Here is an 18998-nt window from a genome sequence, read left to right as displayed (position 1 = left end):
TTTTTCAGAAGAGGCAAAAGAGTTAAGCATTGCTGACTCCAGTTCTTCTGCTTTGGCATTTCGATTACCACCGCTTATGGCACACCATGCGTTTTTTTTCCTGACACTGGGATATCACTCTGTACTAATCTGTCACCCACAATATTCGACCAAATCATAAACGCCATTTCCCAGCTTTCAAAATGCAATTTCTCCAATCCTTATAGCTTACTGCACATCGTAGAAAACTGTAAGGGTGTTAAAGCTCTTTATCGAGCCCTTTTGCGGCGTCGATATCTTGAATAAAGCATATGCTCAAACGAAACGTCACACTCGAAACAAACTCAAAAATACAAAAATGATAAATTGATTCCCATATTCCTACGAACCGTCCAGCATGAATCTTCATGGTAATAGCGTAGATTATTTGTACAGTTGACACCTCAAAGTACCTCTACTTCTTTAGCCTAAACACCCGTTCCTCCTTCTATTTACTGTCACATATCAGTCATGTGATATCCTGTCATCAAGGACACTGTATATTAGTACCGTATACCACCTCGCAAGTTGAAAGATGTTCAACTCATCGCACCAAACCAACACTCCAAAGCTTTTTCTATCGCTCGAAGTGAATGCGTGAAGAGAATGTCGAGTTCCCGCAACGATGGGATTTTTTGGCATCATAAGTCTAGCGTCAGAATAGGTGAAATTGAACGCTATATCATCACATATCAACTTTACGACGATGATGAAGGGCTTCCAGCAGACTTATCACTTAATTCGCTTTGGCTGAGGGTTCAAAACATTGAAAACTTGACTTATAGGGCAGCTTACTTGATGGGACCTTATCTACTTTACTGCGATCTGCGAACTGAAGAATACCACCATTCCCAACATCTTTTCGTTTCGGCAGATCAGCCTAAGTTCGAGCCGGCATTGCAACCGCAACAGGATTTTTACGCTGAAATGTCATTGCATAACCTCAAGAAAAAATACGTTTGGATTCTGGACATAGCAAGCCAGATCATTTTCACTAACACAAGTCAAATCGGCTTTGAGATTTCGATCGGGTCGTCCAAGAAAAGTCTAGAAAACATTTATTTTGGTGAACATCTTTTTCCGTATTCGGCTAGCTCGAAACTGAGTGTGACACGGCTAGACACTTTGGATCAATGGAACCTCAGCGATTATATGTCGCCTCAAGCGGATCAGAAACAACATCTAGTCATCATGACTCATGGATTGCATTCTAACGTCCCAGCAGATCTATTATACGTTAAAGAACAGATTGAAAAGTCCCAGAAGTACTATAAGGACGAACAAATTGTCGTCAAAGGTTTCACTGGAAACGTTTGCAAAACTGAAAGAGGTATTAAGTATCTGGGCACCAGACTAGCCAATTATGTGGTGCAAAAATTATACAACGAACGAGTGACCAAAATATCTTTTATCGGTCATTCATTGGGTGGCCTCGTCCAAACATTCGCAATTGCTTATATCTCAGTGAACTTCCCCTGGTTCTTCGAAAGAGTTCAGCCCACTAATTTTATTACTCTGGCATCTCCGTTACTTGGTATTGTGACGGACAACCCTGCTTACGTTAATATGTTGCTATCTTTTGGTATTGTTGGAAAGACTGGACAAGACCTGGGTCTCAAAGGGCAGTCCGAAGGTGAAAAGCCGCTTCTATATTTTCTTCCGGGAGAGCCCACCAAAACCATTCTGAAAAAGTTCAAGCGTCGTACGATTTACGCTAATGCCGTAAACGATGGTATTGTTCCGCTTTACTCGGCTTCATTGCTCTTTTTGGAGTATAAAGAAGTCTTGGCTCAACTCCAAAGAATGCCAGACATCGGTCATAAGTTAGTGACCACTGCGCCAGGTGAATTCTTCATGAAAAATTTCATTGCTCCAATCTCCAAAGCTATCAGTCTGTGGGCTCCTCAGAAGTTTCCAGATGATGGGGATGGCATTTCGAAAATTCCGAAAGCGTCCGTAATAGAATCTGCTACCTCCATATTGATTCCACCAGCTCCAGATAAGTCATATATCATGGATCCTGCAACTCGTGCTAATGTCATTATTCATGACAAGCTATACACCGAAACCGATATTCCGGAACGCAACTCAAACTCGGAAGAAGAGTTGCTGGGTAGTAATAACGTACTTTTACGCACATTTGTCGCGAACGCTGAAAATTCTCACCAACAACTAGAGGAAGAAATCGCGAGACGTTGGCACGAGGGTCTCGATTGGCGCAAGGTAATCGTCAGTTTAAAACCTGACGCTCACAATAACATTATCGTAAGGAGAAGATTTTCCAATGCGTATGGATGGCCAGTAATCGACCACTTGATTCAAAACCACTTCAACGGTGTAGACAATGAATTGCATTTTCCAAACGCCCAACCTGAGCTGGCAGAGAGCGGCCCCTCGAATAGTGATGGCAGCTGGGTTAATTCTACAGATAGAAAGAGAATCTTTGACGTGGGGCCAACTGGAATGATTTCAACGGTCACTGACATGTTCGATTCATTGAGCAGGAATAGGCCACTACTGAATCGTAATATGAGCTCATCCCGCAGGCGGGAAAGTACTTTCAGTCAAGACGAGTTGTTCAGATATGAACTTGAAGAAAATGAGTTAGGCGGAAATCCTTTATAAATTTCTATACAATGCATTTGCTAATTCACTATCAGTTGAGTACTTTATCGCAAGACTTTCTCGCAGATCTGAGAACTGTCGGCGGTCGATAAAGGACTTAGTCAAGAAATTCCGGTATCTGTTGTCATCTCTATACTTGAGAGCCAAAATTTCTAAAGTTTCAAAAAATGAGCCTTCCTCGGCAGTCTGAGGACTGGAGTTATGCGAAAAGCGCAAGCTTTCTTTCAGCATGTCAAAATCTAGTCGAAGTTGATCCAATCCAAACTTGTTGAACCTATTGAGATTTATCACATAGTCCATCATATAATGAATCAATATATTCAAGATGTCAGTTTTGATGGCCAGAATGATATCAGGAGTCAGGTCAACTTTTTCCAGTGCAGTGATCAACTTATTAGATAAGTTTAGTGGTGAAACTATCTCGGCGCTACACTGCTGCGGCGCGGAGCTTATTTGATTCCATTCGCTAACTTTGAAATAATTACGAAGGGCGGCGTTCATGAGTTTCTTGTATCTGTGGATAATGGACTCTTTTGCGGTCGTAATAGCGTTTTCATAGAGATTCAAAACATCGTCGAAAATTGTATCGTATGATGAAGAAGTAGCTGAATTCAAATATTCAGTGAGCAAGATGAAGTTTAGCTTATCCGCAAAATTCTCCAATGTGATCCTGATGAGCTGTAAATTATGAGTCTTCCAAAGAGTTTTCTCGAACTGGGCCTGCTCTGAAGAAGCTTCACCAGGCTCATCCTTTGAATTCAAGAGTATGTCGCGATACTTTTGAGTCAAATCCATGAAAATCGTTTTGGTAGTTCGCAACTTATATTCCATCAGTTTGCCATATTCAACATTGAAGAACGGCTCAAAATACAGATAAAGATTTTCCAGAAGTTTTGCGAAATCTGAACCGCTCTTGACAAGATTCGCCGTCTTGGTGATTTTTTGAAATTGGTCGAGGGAAGAATCAATCTCGAATGACAGCCAGGCATTTAGTACCTCCTCGGGTATCATTGCGATCAAACCCAAACCGTCGTAAAAGTGTTTTTTCACCAGTGCATTGTCAATTATGAAAATTTGAGAAATCAGCACCACAAGCGTTTTGAGGTGATTACTCGAAGCACTATTGGCGATATTCACCAATGTAACGTTCACTTTCTCACGTATAGGGACTAGAACGTGGTTTATGAATTGTTGATGTACAAAATTTTCGTCAAGGTCTGGCACGGATGGATCGTGGAAAAGGTTGACACTTTTGTAAAGATTGAGTTCCAGGTATTTCTCGAGAAATTTGAAATACATTTCAACAGAGTTTGGCTCTTGGATGGACTCCTTCATGAAATGATAAATGAACTTGATTTTGAAATTGTTCGCAATACACTCAAAATTCCAAATGTCGTCGGAACCTCGTTGCGGCAGCCATAGCTGGTTCAAGCGATATATCCGCGACGAAAGCTGTTTCAAAGACGACCTAGGTAGCTCAGAAACAAGTACACTGTAATCCTTTCCCGGTAAATCCCAACCAGAGTCTAAAAGTACAGATTTCAATTCCTCACGTAACGGAAGGGCCTGTTGTTGTAATAGGTTGTTGAAACTCTGGAACACCGATTCCAAGTCCGAATCTTGCAATTGAGATTTCAAAACATCCAAGTTGTCATGCCACTGTTGTAACTGTGATTCTTGAATCTCAGATTCTTCTTTAGCGGTCTTAATAGCGACAGAAATGTCTTCCAACTGTTTTAAAGCAGATATCTCCGCCGTTTTAGCAGCTTTTTGAGTGAAAAGGGTATCAATTTGATCCAAAACTGCGAGAGAGCCGTACTGCGCTCTCAATTTTGCTGTATCAGAGCTCGAACGTACGGAAGCAATATTTTCAGCCAATGCTAGCAGCTGTTTGTCCGCCCGATCGAGGTCATACAGAACGGCTTCGTTTTGTCCCGTTCTGGTCTTCAGTTGAAGGGCAAAGGTTTCTCTTTCTTTCTCAATTGCATCTGCAAGTGTCTTGACCTTTGGAAGTTCATCAACGGACGTTAAGATCCTCAAATCCTGCATTGTTCTGACACTTTCATTCTGATAGTCTGGTTGAATCTTCAACTTCCATCTCCAGATTAGCTCAACAATATTCTATTCTAAATTGGCGATGATGTCACCTCAGACGGAAAAGCAACTGTGGCACACCCCTAATTTTTAATTCAGGGAACTATAAAAGGGTTGAAATCTGGAGAGTGTTGAGACACACAAATGTTCAACTCCTCAAAAACAATAGATCTGCTGTAAATCTATACGTTTCAACTGTAATCGTTTAGACACTCGCAACGGTTGTCATCGCCACGATCCAAGGATTAGCGTTATAGGTTTAAATAGATATTACTGACATATATAAAACCACAAAAATGAGCGAAGCCACGAGTATTAGAAGACCAGTGGAAATCCCAGAGTTCAAAGAGGTCATAAGCGATCTTCCAGATCAACAATTGTCTAAAATTCGGGCCGAACTAGAAAATAGTGTGAAACATCTGGATCGCTCAAATCTGCGTCTCAAGAAATACATAGCGAAGATTGAGGGCAAACGGGAAGACACCCCGGACGGTGTAGACGAAGAAGAGCTCGACAAGATCGACGCCAACGATCTACAGTTGTTCGAGGACTCTTACCACGAAAACGAAATAGTGCTGAAAAACCACTACGAAAGAATCGAGGCGCTTAACCAGGAAGAGTCTTACCGTGCCAGTGGATCCAAGGAACCTCCAACGGCAGACGCCCAGAAGAAGGCCAAAATCAGAGCCGCATCTTTCGACACCGACAACACCAATGGTGATGCCAATGCCGTGAACAGTGTATACTTGTGATTCGGAACGTATAAGGAAATAAACAATGGCAACTCTTTAGTAATTTGATTCCAATGATGCAGCTTTAATTTTTACTTTTGCTGGAAGGGACTTTCTCAGTAGAGTTGTGTAGCGAAAGACAACTAAAACAGTCAATGGGGCATACGAATATCTGTTCATTTTAACGTTGTGTCAGAAAGTGAGCTGGCCGTTTTTTTGACGGGTCTGTCTTGACAAAATCTGGACACTTTGTGTCGATGTCTTGATGGAGTCATATTGGGTCAATGCAACTATACAGATCAAAAAATCGTCTTTTCACAGCATGAAGAAATGCGCAATCATAAGTGCGCTATGTAGTGCTGCTCTGGCTGTAGCAGACATTTCCCAGGAGCTGTTGCCACAACCTCAGCTGTCGTTTGTGTGCCCACCCATCAAAGCGTCACTTTTGAAAACCCAGGAATATCGAGAAAATTACACTTGCATAAGCTTCGACGCACGGGAAAGCACCACTTCCACAGTCACTTTCTCCATCATGGTAACAGAATTTTTGGATTCCAAACAGGATTTGGGTCGTTTTGGGCTCACCAGTTGTGAGCTAGGCAGACAACATTTAGAGTTTACAATAACAGCGCCAAATGGAGAGCTGCTCCGGTCGCACCGCGACTTAAAGTCTGGACGAACAGTAGTCCAATTACGTCGCATTGTTTCAGGCTCGAACTTTGAGTTTTGTTTTTTGAACATCGTCTATGATGCATCTTGGCGCTCTATCGACACACACAAGGCAATCACGCTGTCAGTGGTTAATCAAGACACTTCAAAACCTCATATTTCAAATCGCTTGACCGAAGATGCGGTTAACGCTTTGAAGAATTCCGCAAACATTTTGTTTTCGCTGGTCAACGAAGAAAGCGGACAAGAGCTCGGGAAACTGGAAATTCAGCGCCGAGACATCAACGAAAATACATTTTCATGGCTTCTTACAGCACAATGCACGCTTTTGCTGGTAATCGTATTTGTTACCTTGTTGTGTGCCCATTCACTTAGTTCCAAACGTTGGAGGATGATGACGTCATCTAGTCAAAAATGCAGTTGAAGCTCTACTCGCTGACTCGTTGACATTTGTCTACGAGTACTTTTGGACTCAGCTCTGAAAAATATGAAAACTATATACCAAGAGTTCCACCGCTAACCAAGAATATTCACCTAACCGATGAGCTAAACTTAGGAACCTTCTGTGCCACTTCTAGCCTCAAATCCCTATTTAAAATGGTTATGTCATTAACAGAAAAACGTTATTTGCAAGAATGTTTGATCTCGAAGCCACCTTTACGCCCGGACGGCAGAAATGACGATCAATTTAGACCAATTGAGGTATTCACCGACTTCCTTCCGACGTCTAACGGCTCTTCCAAGATTGTGGCCAGTGATGGTACTGAATGTGTGGTGAGTGTCAAAAGCAAAGTGGTGGATCGCTCGCTTGAAGACGACCTAATTGTGGTGGACGTCGATATCACAGGGCGTCGAGATGACTCTCCACTTGTACAAGAGATAGCGTCAATTCTGAATAGAGTGCTCCTTTTACAAATAGACCAAGAACAACTGCGACTTACACAGAAATACAGCTTCAAACTGTATATAGACGTGCTAGTGTTGTCAAGCTATTCTCATCCTCTGACACTAATATCGTTTGCCATTTATTCAGCACTCAATTCCACGCAACTTCCAACGCTAATTTCTAGTGAAGATGATCTTGATGTTGCAGAACTGCCTACTTTCCATGACTACGATATGAGTAAATTGAACATCGATATTCCCATCATGTTCACACTAGCTGTATGTGGTCAAAATGTTATAGTGGACCCAGCTTCCAGCGAGAGCGATGTTGCAAGTAACGGGATTCTAGTGACGTGGTGTAAAGGTAAAGTAGGTGCCCCTATAAGAACGTTGAGTTTGAACGAAGAGTACACGCGAGGTATCCATCCAGATAGATTGGCAGAGAGCATTCGATTGATCGAAATTTTGGCTCCAAAGGTCCTCCAGGCTTTGGATGGTTGATTGTAAGACCATTATTTTCATTTATACTATATACAAGAATCAATGGTCTCGCAGCAGATTTTAATCTTACGTATGCTGTGCCGAGTATGAGTGCACAATTACTGCAGTTGCTGTTTGGATATTCATTGACCGGATCACTCCTGACTGTTTGATCTCCAAACACAAATCTAGTTCACTGAGCAAGTGACCAGGAATACCTTCAGCCTCTGTTCCTAATAAAATCAAACTCTTGGCGGGAAATGAATAATGGTTGTCTAGCTTTAAAGACTTATCTGTTTGCTCCAACCCTATTAAAGTGTATCCTTCTTTTTTCTTTGCCCTCATGAACTGGACTATCTCATCGACAGCTACAGCCTCCATTGGCATCCAGCGATCAGCGGTGACCGCTACGCTTTTGAATTGAGAGTTTTCCTTAACTCTTATGTCGTGGACAGTAAGAAGCCCGGCACCCAAGACATCGCATAATCTACAGATACCCCCAAGGTTGGGTGCTTTGTCCACCAAAGAGGCAACTACAATCAGCGGCGTGCGCTTCACGGTGCCTCCGGATTTTTTCTCAGCTAGATTCATTACCGCCTCCCAAGCACCACTTTTCGTTTGAAGTGGTGAGCCCTTCTGTGGGAGTGCTTCCGTGGGCTGCTTTAAACCTGGTCTTTTGTCTAGCCACAAGTCAGACTCATCTCTGCCTACTGGAAATCTGTCTCTCGAAGTCAGGTACTTGTTGAACGTAAGCGCATTGATATATGGAACACTGTGATCGCTTAACTTCATCAGTACGCCTCCGAAGATGCTAGTGAGATTCAAATCTTGTTCAAGATCCCATATAACTGCATCGCCCAGCCTAAATTGGCCATGCACTTGTAGCCTTTCAGCATTGGAACATAGATTTTCTATGACACTCAGCAGTGTGCTCTCGACCACAAATTCTCTCACCAAAGGCCATAAAGTTAGCATCAGAGAGTTCGAAAAGTGCCTCACCAATGGCTTGTTGGAAGCACAGTTAGGAATGACTTTGGAAAGAAATTTTTTAAGCAGTCTTTCGCAGTCTTTTTTACCAAGGGCACTTTTCAGCGTAACAAAAAGAATCCTTGTTGCGGTCACTGCTAAGAGTGGTTTTGTCTGATCTTCCAACATTTCGAACAGAGCAGTTTCAGTCTCACTAGCGTTGACACCGGAGCATGTCTGGGAGATATCGAATGCGACTATCCACTCTGAATAAACGCGCACAAGCGGTGAGGTCTCAGTTGAGACGCTCCGCAAAATTTCGTTGGAAACGCAACGTCTTAAAACCTGTGAATCGATATTTTTAATGCTCAACATTAAGAGCTGCCACTTGAGTAATCTTTCAAGCTCTTCTGCCCCGTTTGTGCTCTTGGCTGGCCTTAAAAGGTTGTTATCATTTTCCATCATTCTGACAAAAAGATCCTGAAGAAATTCGTCACTTGAATTGAGCACCGAACTTATGAGATAGACCCGGTACGAAATTTCTGGAATTTGATAAACCTTTTCGTAAAGTCGTCCAAATCTGCCGCGTAAACTGTCGACTTGCTCATCGAATATATCTGAAATAATCGGCTTCAATCTAAACGCGTTGACGGTGGTTTGGCCCTGGACGAATGCTTGGAAAATGAGGTCAATCAACCATAAGTAATCATGTTCGTTCCCATGTAGTTGCTTTCCGAAAGTCTCCATGAACTGATTGATTTTTCGGCTGAAAGTTGGGAGAAAAGTACGTCTTGAAACTGACTGAGCGATTATTTCGCCGCCGTACTTGAATAGAGTTGCACCGAGTTCTGTGCCAGTATTACGGCCCGTCGCGAAGAAAAGAATGGTGGGATGGAAAAGTGTGTCAATGAACTTCAGGTGAAGCGTTCTTTGGTTTAACACCAGTCTATCTTTGGCAACAAAGTCCCATATCGTGCTGAGAATATCAACGATTTGCCGGATAATAGAAAGATCATTTTTGCCTCTTCCATCAAAATCTTGCAGTCTGGCTAAAATGTAGCTATCTAGAATGTATTCGCAGACCTCAACAATTCGAAGATTTCCCTCGTAATTCCCATTGTCATGTTGAACATTTTCAGTCATGAGCGCAACTACTTTGTCCAGTTCATCTTCAGTCGAATCGGAACTAATCTGTAGGGCAGTTGTTTTCAAAAATAGAAGTAGTAGCGAGAAGAAGTCCCCATAGATGTGATCCTTGTATTTGAAGGTTCCTAGCATCGTTTCTTTAGTGTGCACCTTCAAAATGTTGTAAAGATCTAACAAGCTTTTAACATTGAGGGGAACCAGATTCATGCTGTGTTTTACGGTTTGTGTGTAACATGCGGTGAAAAATCCAAACTTGTCGGCATTGAACCTTTCCAGGATATCAGAGTAGAGTGCATCGAGATTTAAAATGTTCCAGGTGCTTGTACTGAATACTTGTAGCTCTGCAAGATGCTGCGAATCTTGATAGTCGGCTTCATCCGCTTTCGCATTGACCAAATTGTAAAACTCGTTGGCATACTCAGTTTTGAACTGGTCCAGACCGATATTCAGCCTCCCAAGCTCTTTCAAAAACGCGATATCGACAACTTCAGGTTTCGTATCAAAAATTGTGTATACAAGCACTTGCAAAGTTTGGTCATCTGTGGCGAGCTGGGAGCAAGTTTCTCTGACCTGGACCTTATTCAAACATTTCAAGGAGACATCCACTAAGTCGTCTAATACAGGAGAGATGTACTGATAGCTTCCTTTATTCGCACGGACGTGTCTCGCTAGCGAATTTATCCAGGTTGTGGGCGAAATGTCAACTTCAATGTACATGAGCATTTTTAGGTAAAGGGTCTGAATTGTGCATTCAAAAACGCCTTCCTCTGAGGGCACCTCGAAAAGCTTCGAAATTGTGGCTATGTTGTCTTCGTTCAAAACTTGTAGTCTTGTAGCTTTCAATGCCCGGTATAGCCCGAGGCAAATATATATTCTTGGAGGATCAAATGCCATCCTATTGTCATATAAGCATTTCAGAATAGACGACACCATGGCTGGAACCTTGTGAGAATACTGACTATCCTTCGTATGAACAACAAGTTCTTGCACAAAGGTGCTGAAAGCCTCGCCGTAAAGACATTTTTCATGCTCAATAATAAAGTAAGGGGCGAACATGCACACTGGTAGGTAGTACGCGGCTAACTCGTGTGTGCTCGAGTGAAAAACAGACTTATCCTTCACTTTGAACATGAGCTTGACGGTATGCCGTCTTACACTTTCCATAGCAGCTTTCAGGCCGGTTGAAAAAAGCACAAGGCCCCATTGAGAGTCAACATATTTGTTCTCGAGTAGATCCAAAATGTCCCCACTTGCAGCCTCAAGCTGATTGAGAGCTGTGTCCAGCGCTACAATCTCATAAAGAGTGATGAATTTTGCCCAAGAAGCTTGAGCCACCGCATGGGCAGATACACTGGAATCCCAGTGCATGAGATCATTGTTTATGGACTCCTCCTTGGGGAAAGATGATAGAATAAGTCGCAATATTGACAGAGAATATTTGCGGATTTCGTGGGATTCGTGAGCAAGGCCAGCCTTCAACGCCTTCCAGAATGCACCACTTTTTAATACTGTCAGTTGGCCGGAGCTGTACGTGAGTTTTGAGAGCAGTGCTCTCAAAACGAAAAGCAGACCACTTTTGAACTTGGCTGGCGAGCTGTCACCGAAAACAAGCAACTTCGGAATTTCGGTCCAAACAAAAACGTCAAAATCAGCATCTTCCAGTGAAAGACGGCCCAGTTCTGTGGCTTGCCATTTGAGCACTTGAGAGCTTGCTTCTGAGATTTTTCGCTCATCATTGGCTAAGAGGCCCACTAGAGTCCGATACAAAAGTGGGTCGTGCAGAGATTTCTGGCCACTCCGCGCCGTGAAAGTGGCCTCTAGCAGTGCCAAAATAACTAGCGTCCCTGTAGGTGCATCCACAAGCGCTGGGGCCGCCCATTTCTGAAATTCTGCAAAGGTCTTGTCGAGAATCGCTAGCAACGGCCCAAAGTGATGGACCTTCAAAGAGTCATTTTCACTGCTCAAAAATGCGTCTAAGCCCCCCAGGACCTTTGAGGTCGCCAATTCCTCGATCCTGGCCACCACTTCCGACTCAAACTCGATTTGTCCCAATACATCGTGCATTTCCTGGTACTGTTCCAATTCCAGCATGTTTTCCAGCATTTCCAGCTGTTTTGGAGCCGGAAAAAAGGCACCCACCAATTTAGATATGCCCATTTCTATAAATCACCTTTCTAGTTCATAAAAAAAGCTTTCTGGGCTTTGAATTACTCGTTTCTTCTTGATCTTCTTTAGCCCATCGCATAGACTTTCAACAATCATGAACTAATCTAAATTATTCGATATTCTTTATCATTTTGTACTAAGGAACCCATTCTCAAACTCAGGTATATATATATATCTACAATCCCCTAGACAAGAGTAAAACCTCATCGGTAGTTTCTCAAACCAAGCGTCATATACCAAGACCACACGGGTGGTCCAGAGTAGAGCTATGGATAAGATGGCGCCTACTGAAGAGTCCCGCAATCATAACGATTTGGAAAGTAGAGTTAATGAGTCTAGCGTGTTGATTGACGTGAAACGCGTCTTGGGAGAAATCGAGAATGGAGCTACTGAACAAGCGGCTTTTGAAGAGCCCACACCCCTGGAAAGTGATGCCCAAGCTGTCAGCATGGTGCACACGGAGATTTTCGAGCAGGATAACCCGTTTTCGGGCCAACAAGCACGCAGAGGTGAGACGAACGGAACTGGTTTAAAAGATCAAAAACGGGTTTTGCAGAACCCAAACAAAGTGTTCGAAGATGATGATGATGGAGCACCGATGCTTTTGGGACACGGAACCCGCAGTAGCAGCTCCGGAAGTATCGAAATGAGCCCTGCCGCGTCGGATAATGTGGATCGCGGTGTACGGCGCCCAGGGGACGAAGTGTATATCCTGGAAGCCTCCAAGGCTTCAGAGGGCCAAGGACGCACTTTCATTGCGTACACAATCAAGCATGGCGATGCCACAGTTCGTAGGCGCTATAGCGACTTCGAAAGTTTACGCAAGATCTTGATCAAGCTTTTCCCCATGACATTGATCCCACCCATTCCTGAGAAACAGTCCATCACAAGTTTCGGACGGGCCATGGCCGGCTCCAAATCCAGCTACTTGCTGCCCTCAGAAACCGCAGGCTCGGTTGACTTGTCTCTCTCGGTCATAAACGGTGCAGTAAACACAAACGATGAAAAGCTTATCAGACATCGCATAAGAATGCTAACCAGTTTCCTGAACCGCCTTTTAAGGAATGAAGAAATAACAAAAACTTCTATCGTCTCAGACTTTTTGGATCCCAATAACTCCAACTGGAATGATGTCATCACTAGCTCCGCGACGATATCGTCGCTACCCAAAAGCGTTCTTCTTTGCAACCCACTGGACCCGACCAACACCACAAGGGCACATGCATTTCTGCCAATTCCTTCGTCTTCCACACAGCTACTTCTCAATAAGGAACTTCTCGCCAATTCAGCACAAGACGACACCGAGGATGGGTTTTCCAAGATAGAACAAGAATATCGTCGTTATGAACATATCATGGAAAATGGATTTTACAAGTACAACAAAAGAATCACCAAAAATCTTTACGCTATGCGTCAAGATATGAAGGAGCTAAGTGAAGCGTTCGCAGCATTTTCCAACGATCAAAAGCGCGGAGCAGAGCTAGCAGAGCAACTTTCACATTTGAGCAACGTATTTGACGAGTCCTCTCTAGAGTTGGAATCAGTTGTCGGAAAACTCTACTACAACATCAACGAGCCACTCAGTGAGGCTGTGCATATGGCCGGAGCAGCTCAGGAGCTACTGCGGTATCGCAAACTCAAGAGCATGCAGAAGAGCATTCTTAGCAGAACTTTGCTGTACAGAAAGGCTCAATTGAAAAAGCTTCAAGAGAAAGAGACCGAGGCCAAAAAGATCGATGCTTTTGTGGAACAGCAATTGGCAGGTAGTGAGCACGTGAACCTCAAACATCCAGAAGCGCGGTCCTATAGCGGGAAACTCATGAACAAGATTAACAAGTTGGCCACCATGGTCAAAGACACGGTAAACTATCAGGAAAGCGACCCTGCAACGGCGATCGAAAACTTGGAGAAGGACATTGCTCAACTTTCAGAGTCACTAGACGTAAGCGAGCGGGATCTCGATACTATTTCTACAACTATCAAGAATTTTGAGCTTCCGAAGTTTTGTACAAGTAGAAACAGCGAGGTATCAGAGATTTTGAAAAACTATTCTCGGTACTTGAAAGCACATGCCGAAAAGAACCTTAAAATCTGGAAAGATGTCAAGGAGCAACAAGGAAACGTTTCACGCAGTTGAGACAAATACTGTAAGAGAGGATCCAAGTCCATCCATTTCACGAACGGGAAACTGGTGTCGAGTCTTGTGGATCCCGGTATTCCATTGTTCACGATGACGATGCGTATATATATAGGGGAGCGGGAAACGATAAATTCAAAAATAAGGCAGCATGACCCCGCATAAGGTTATCCCGGCGGTAAATAGCGACCATCACAGGAGTTAGTAGGTATTTTTCATTAGGATTGTTGACTTTTCTAGGGCTCTTGAAGTAGCTCAAGTTCAAGTGCTAAAAATTGATGATAATTTAATTAAAATAGTCATCTTCGAAGCATCTTGTTTCTTCAGAGGGGGAGGCTCGTCACATATAGGTTTGAGTAAGCTTCATCTAACTAAGATGGGCATAACTGAAGCACCTGGTGTTATAAGAGTCAAACGGAAAAGGGAAGACGACTCTGTGCAAGCATTACGTATGTTTTTTTTTGGGTTTCATGACATGACAGTCAAGTTCAACAGCATTACAATCAATGATAGTATAGTCAACTAACATCTGAGATTTGTTAGTACTTCAGGAGAATGGATCAGCCAAACGAGGGAAGTTTGTCTTTCGCTTAGCGAAGACGGTTGAGTCTGAGTTGGACGGACAGAATGAGGAACTGGACACCCCTTTACTGAAGCTTTCAGATGACGGGGAAGCAAGACATTTCATTTTAGAGCAAAGGAAACGCAAACGAGAAGAACAGCAATTACCTGCAGAAATCTCAGAAATGCTCAATAACTATTTGAGCCTAGCTCCAAAGCCAAGTGCCGAACTTGGCACACTTAAAAGACCTAGTCAAAGGAAATCTAGTCACCTGCCGAAACCGGAGACTCTGCCGTCACTTTCGTATGTTTACGACATATATTACAAAGAAGTGGTCCCAGAAGACGAATTTGTTTTTGACTCTAGCACTGTGGGATATATCAAGATTGTGGAAGATTATGGCGAGCTCTTGCCTGAGGACGATGAAGATGATAAGAAAAGCGTCTTTTCTGACGACCAGGACTCTAACGAGGAAGCTTTCTACCAGAACGACTACCCAGAAGATGAAGACGATGACAGGTCGGTACTTTTCGGAAGCGAAGCAGAAACGGGTGCACGCTCGAACAATGAAAGCTCTGATGACGAGCTCGAAGCTGACACCATACGCGATCATATGGTGGCCGGACTTGGAAATGAGGAGACTGATGTTCTATTCGAACGATACTCAGAGGCGCCCCACTTGTTGCAAGTCAAGACCTCCAATTTTTTAGATTTGGATGACGAGGAATCCGAACATGATGATAATGATGATAATGATGATAATGACGACTACGACGCCGATTTCAAACGACACAACTTTTTCCCAACTGATTCAGATGACCCAATGGCCATTCATCGCGACAAAATATTTGGCAAACTCGAAAATATGATAGCACGAAGATGAAGTGACGTTGCCTTGAGAAATTAGCGTGTTTGTTGTTTTCGACAATAAGCTCACATTCACACTTTAGAAAAGGTTTTGTTGGCTCCACATTGATTCAAGGCCTGACAATGGAATAAGGACGAGAGGACCAGCTCTAGATGTTGACCTAAGGATGCGCTCTGACCTTTGCATGCATTTATGTCACTTCTACTTTTCCTGGCAGGCTCGACCACAGCTCTCCATTTTTCACCTGTGACTGTCTTTTTAAGGTGTATGGGTTCTCACGCTTTATTTTTTTGGAATTGAGTCTCTTTCGAAGTTCGAACGCATGCTGAAAAATGTGAAATTTTTAAAAAATTATTTCCGCATTCGTCGTGATGAAAGAAGCGTCCAATTTTCTGCACGTGATGAATTTCACGTGACTGTAATGAACCCACGCAAAAAAACGTGAGTGAAAAACTCCCAGCGTTTAGCTGCCCTGTAGCATGGACGACGGCAGCGGCTGGCGATGCCCTCTGACCGAGCTAGGTAGTCTAACTCTCACATCCAGGAAACTGACAGGGTCAGAATAGACAGATTTTTGGTCGATTACACCAGCTTGGGCGAGCTTTTGAAGTCAGATTTTCAAATCCACCAGCAATACCTGTCTTTTGAGAAATGAAGTACATCCAAACTGATCAGCTCCTAGACATCCCAGAGGGTGTCACCGTGAACATCAAGTCCAGAGTGATCAAGGTCGTTGGTCCAAGAGGTGAATTGACCAAGAACTTGAAGCACATCGATGTCACTTTCGCCAAGGTCAGCAACAGACAGGTCAAGATCACCGTTCACAACGGTGACAGAAAGCACGTTGCTGCTTTGAGAACTGTTAAGTCGTTGGTTGCCAACATGGTCACTGGTGTCACCAAGGGCTTCAAGTACAAGATGAGATATGTGTACGCCCATTTTCCCATCAACGTGAACGTCGTTGAGAAGGACAGCTCCAAATTCGTCGAAATCAGAAACTTCTTGGGTGACAAGCAAGTGAGATTGGTTCCAGTCAGAGAAGGTGTCAGCATTGACTTCTCCGCCAACCAAAAGGACGAGATTGTTTTGTCCGGTAACTCCATCGAAAATGTCTCTCAAAATGCTGCTGACATTCAACAGATCTGCCGTGTCAGAAACAAGGATATCCGTAAATTTTTGGATGGTATCTACGTTTCCGAAAAGGGTTTTGTTGAAGCTGACGCTTAAACAGACACTGCCGCTTTTTTCTTCGGATTTTAAGACTAGAAATAGTGTGTAATTTAAGACTTTTTACAAGTTTGATCTCATCCTTAGGTTTAAATGCTGCTCTTTTGAGCTCTACTTACGCTTCATGCTTTTATCATTGTTGCTGTCCTAGCAATAAGCTGTAAATACTCCTCTAACCTTCCACAAGATTGAAAGAGAAGATAAATGCGATCAGTCTCGTTTGCCACAATATTCGCCAATGCTAGTGCCTCTGTGATGAAACTGGCGACCTTAAGCGCCTCTGAGGCGGAAATAAAAGCACGGTGAAGTTCAATGACCAGGTGAGGGGTGTATAATGCTCTGATTTCGTAGATCACTTCTTGATCCTGAGAGGTTGATGCTTCTGAAAGATCGACCAGGAATGTTTTGATGACTTTGTGAACAAAACTAGAAATGTCCCGAAATGACGTTAAGAGGTTTGGCAAGTTTGTGTCCGATTTCTTTTCGTTGGAGATCTTCTGCCATTGTTCAAACCTGTTGAAAACTTGTATCAAAGCGCGGTAATTTTCAATCTCATTAACAATTGTTCTTTCATTATCTGCCTCCTTTATCGTGTCTATCTCGTAATCTTTTATCAAATTGTCCAAATCCTGTCTTCCGTACAGATACCTCAACGAATTGATTCTACCGTTCAAAAGAAATCGTCTTGATAAAACGACGAGTGAACTGAGGGCATCCACTGAAATGTGACCTTCAATTAACCATTCCGCAGCCGATATCAGTTTTTTATCGGTTGCATCAATAGGCGAGTGCACGTCAACTCTTGCTCCAGGGGCGTAGGCATTCTCCGTATCGTCGAAGACTCTTTGGGTTGTACGCCTAAGAATATTAGCCACAGGCAAATGCAATAAACGACACAATTCTAGCTGCTTCTTACGGGCACTTGCTTCTGTCAGGTTGGACAAGAAGAACGAATAGGCGTCTAGGGCTTCGGACTCCTTGAGGAAGCTAATGTAAATGGGTATGATATCATTGAGTTCGTAAAATGAAAGAATAGTCACGTATGCAGTAATCAACCTGGACTTATCTTGTTCTTCAATTGAGCCTGGATAAACTACGTCCATCACAATTGCAAGATGCGTTACCACACGAAGTAAGTAGGGTTCTTCCGCCATATCATTTGCTAGATCAAAGCCTTTTATAGCGTCTACTAGCATTGTAACAGAAGACTTGACCACCGCGGGAACTTTATCCAGCATTACAGCACCCATTAAAACTCTGAGCGGGTGCTCGCTATCATGGGGGTGCCTCTTCGATACAATGTCTAAAGTAGACTGTAGAGATAAGTACTGACCATCCATTGGAAGTATCATTTCCTCTGTGTCGACCAGATTTTCGTTAATCAAATGATCCTCAAGAGCCGTTTGCCATGAGTGGTTCAAGTGCAGCAGAAGTTCTGTATCCCATTCCATCTTTATATTTTCTGTGGTCTGACCAATTTCGCCACATAGATAGGAATAAATGGCCCTTTCATATACGTCTAAGTCTTCGTTTGTCGACAAAGAGTAAACAGCCCTTCGCCATAATGTTCTCTGTCGATAAAGGTCCGTTGTCTTTGGGCTATCAGCGTCAGATTCCGGATGGTTATCTACACCACACAGTATCAATGCCAGGGTAAGATTGTCGCTATATTCGCACTCTTTTCTTGCCTCATCCATTTTCCCCGCTACTATGAGTTCGTATGCATACTTGAAAAAGCTATGATCTGCTTGTTTATCCCGGGAGTCTAAAACACAGCTTGTATCTCTCAAAGGGAAATCTGAATCACAGCTTTTGAGATCCCCAGCCAAAAACGAGTGCGACCATTTGGTGGTCCCCAAATTATCCGGTTTATCTGGAAATCTGGCATTGGCTTGAATCCATACAATAATCAACCATACTTCGTAAAGAGAGCGGTTATCTTCCAAAAATCTTTTATGGTACATTTTCGCAGCTGGGTTTTCGTTTTCTAGGTCCACATCTGCTGTCCTGTAGTTTACCAAAACCTCGATGAGATGCCATAGTTTAGCCTCTAAATCCCAATTTACAAAAGCTCCGCTCCGCTTTTCAACGTCATCCGGAACAAAGTTGAGCGCCTTCCCACCTGCCACAGCTCTAAATTCCTTAACCACTTCGAAAATATCTCTCGATCCTGGATCATTTAGTTCGCCAGTCCTAAAATCTTGAAGAACGTTTGCAAGCTCTACGAGCTCCGTGAAGTCACGTCCCTCGTCAACTTCCATGATATTTTTTATCAACAATTGAATGTAGGCCCTGATAGACCTCCGTGAGAAAGTGGGCGTCCGTCAATGGCTGATTGGAAGCTCTTGACGTCGATTAGTTTGCCCGGTTAGTTGTTCGAAGTTCATCCATATAGATTGGTAAATGGTTTTGATATCACTTTGG

At 43.2% G+C, this 18998-nt stretch overlaps 10 protein-coding genes across 10 annotated transcripts; 7 read left to right on the top strand and 3 right to left on the bottom strand.

The window, feature by feature from the left end:
* Positions 1-624: 624 nt before the first annotated feature.
* LALA0_S03e03840g (LALA0S03e03840g1_1) lies at positions 625-2643 on the top strand (the record flags this gene model as incomplete). Its single annotated transcript, XM_022773220.1, has 1 exon — positions 625-2643. One exon carries the CDS (start codon positions 625-627, stop codon positions 2641-2643), a length of 2019 nt encoding a protein of 672 aa, XP_022627716.1.
* Positions 2638-4692, bottom strand: TIP20 (LALA0S03e03818g1_1; the record flags this gene model as incomplete). Its single annotated transcript, XM_022773219.1, has 1 exon — positions 2638-4692. The coding sequence occupies one exon, from the start codon at positions 4690-4692 to the stop codon at positions 2638-2640; it is 2055 nt and encodes a 684-aa protein (XP_022627715.1).
* A 341-nt stretch (positions 4693-5033) lies between these two features.
* TMA17 (LALA0S03e03796g1_1) lies at positions 5034-5489 on the top strand (the record flags this gene model as incomplete). The annotated part of the gene is made up of 1 exon (XM_022773218.1): positions 5034-5489. The coding sequence occupies one exon, from the start codon at positions 5034-5036 to the stop codon at positions 5487-5489; it is 456 nt and encodes a 151-aa protein (XP_022627714.1).
* Positions 5490-5733: 244 nt separating this feature from the next.
* Positions 5734-6561, top strand: RRT6 (LALA0S03e03774g1_1; the record flags this gene model as incomplete). The annotated part of the gene is made up of 1 exon (XM_022773217.1): positions 5734-6561. The coding sequence occupies one exon, from the start codon at positions 5734-5736 to the stop codon at positions 6559-6561; it is 828 nt and encodes a 275-aa protein (XP_022627713.1).
* Positions 6562-6734: 173 nt separating this feature from the next.
* Positions 6735-7523, top strand: RRP42 (LALA0S03e03752g1_1; the record flags this gene model as incomplete). The annotated part of the gene is made up of 1 exon (XM_022773216.1): positions 6735-7523. One exon carries the CDS (start codon positions 6735-6737, stop codon positions 7521-7523), a length of 789 nt encoding a protein of 262 aa, XP_022627712.1.
* Positions 7524-7589: 66 nt separating this feature from the next.
* TRM3 (LALA0S03e03730g1_1) lies at positions 7590-11771 on the bottom strand (the record flags this gene model as incomplete). Its single annotated transcript, XM_022773215.1, has 1 exon — positions 7590-11771. The coding sequence occupies one exon, from the start codon at positions 11769-11771 to the stop codon at positions 7590-7592; it is 4182 nt and encodes a 1393-aa protein (XP_022627711.1).
* Positions 11772-12048: 277 nt separating this feature from the next.
* Positions 12049-13917, top strand: ATG20 (LALA0S03e03708g1_1; the record flags this gene model as incomplete). Its single annotated transcript, XM_022773214.1, has 1 exon — positions 12049-13917. One exon carries the CDS (start codon positions 12049-12051, stop codon positions 13915-13917), a length of 1869 nt encoding a protein of 622 aa, XP_022627710.1.
* A 376-nt stretch (positions 13918-14293) lies between these two features.
* Positions 14294-15362, top strand: IWR1 (LALA0S03e03686g1_1; the record flags this gene model as incomplete). Its single annotated transcript, XM_022773213.1, has 2 exons — positions 14294-14366; positions 14461-15362. 2 exons carry the CDS (start codon positions 14294-14296, stop codon positions 15360-15362), a joined length of 975 nt encoding a protein of 324 aa, XP_022627709.1.
* Positions 15363-15998: 636 nt separating this feature from the next.
* Positions 15999-16574, top strand: RPL9A (LALA0S03e03664g1_1; the record flags this gene model as incomplete). The annotated part of the gene is made up of 1 exon (XM_022773212.1): positions 15999-16574. One exon carries the CDS (start codon positions 15999-16001, stop codon positions 16572-16574), a length of 576 nt encoding a protein of 191 aa, XP_022627708.1.
* A 122-nt stretch (positions 16575-16696) lies between these two features.
* NUP84 (LALA0S03e03642g1_1) lies at positions 16697-18835 on the bottom strand (the record flags this gene model as incomplete). The annotated part of the gene is made up of 1 exon (XM_022773211.1): positions 16697-18835. One exon carries the CDS (start codon positions 18833-18835, stop codon positions 16697-16699), a length of 2139 nt encoding a protein of 712 aa, XP_022627707.1.
* Positions 18836-18998: the final 163 nt, after the last annotated feature.

Source organism: Lachancea lanzarotensis, scaffold LALA0S03, assembly GCF_000938715.1.
Source record: "Lachancea lanzarotensis genome assembly LALA0, scaffold LALA0S03, whole genome shotgun sequence".
In the NCBI taxonomy this organism is placed as follows: Eukaryota; Fungi; Ascomycota; class Saccharomycetes; order Saccharomycetales; family Saccharomycetaceae; genus Lachancea; species Lachancea lanzarotensis.
The sequence above is the reverse complement of the archived record's forward strand: the minus strand, read 5'-3'. Positions and strand labels throughout refer to the sequence as shown.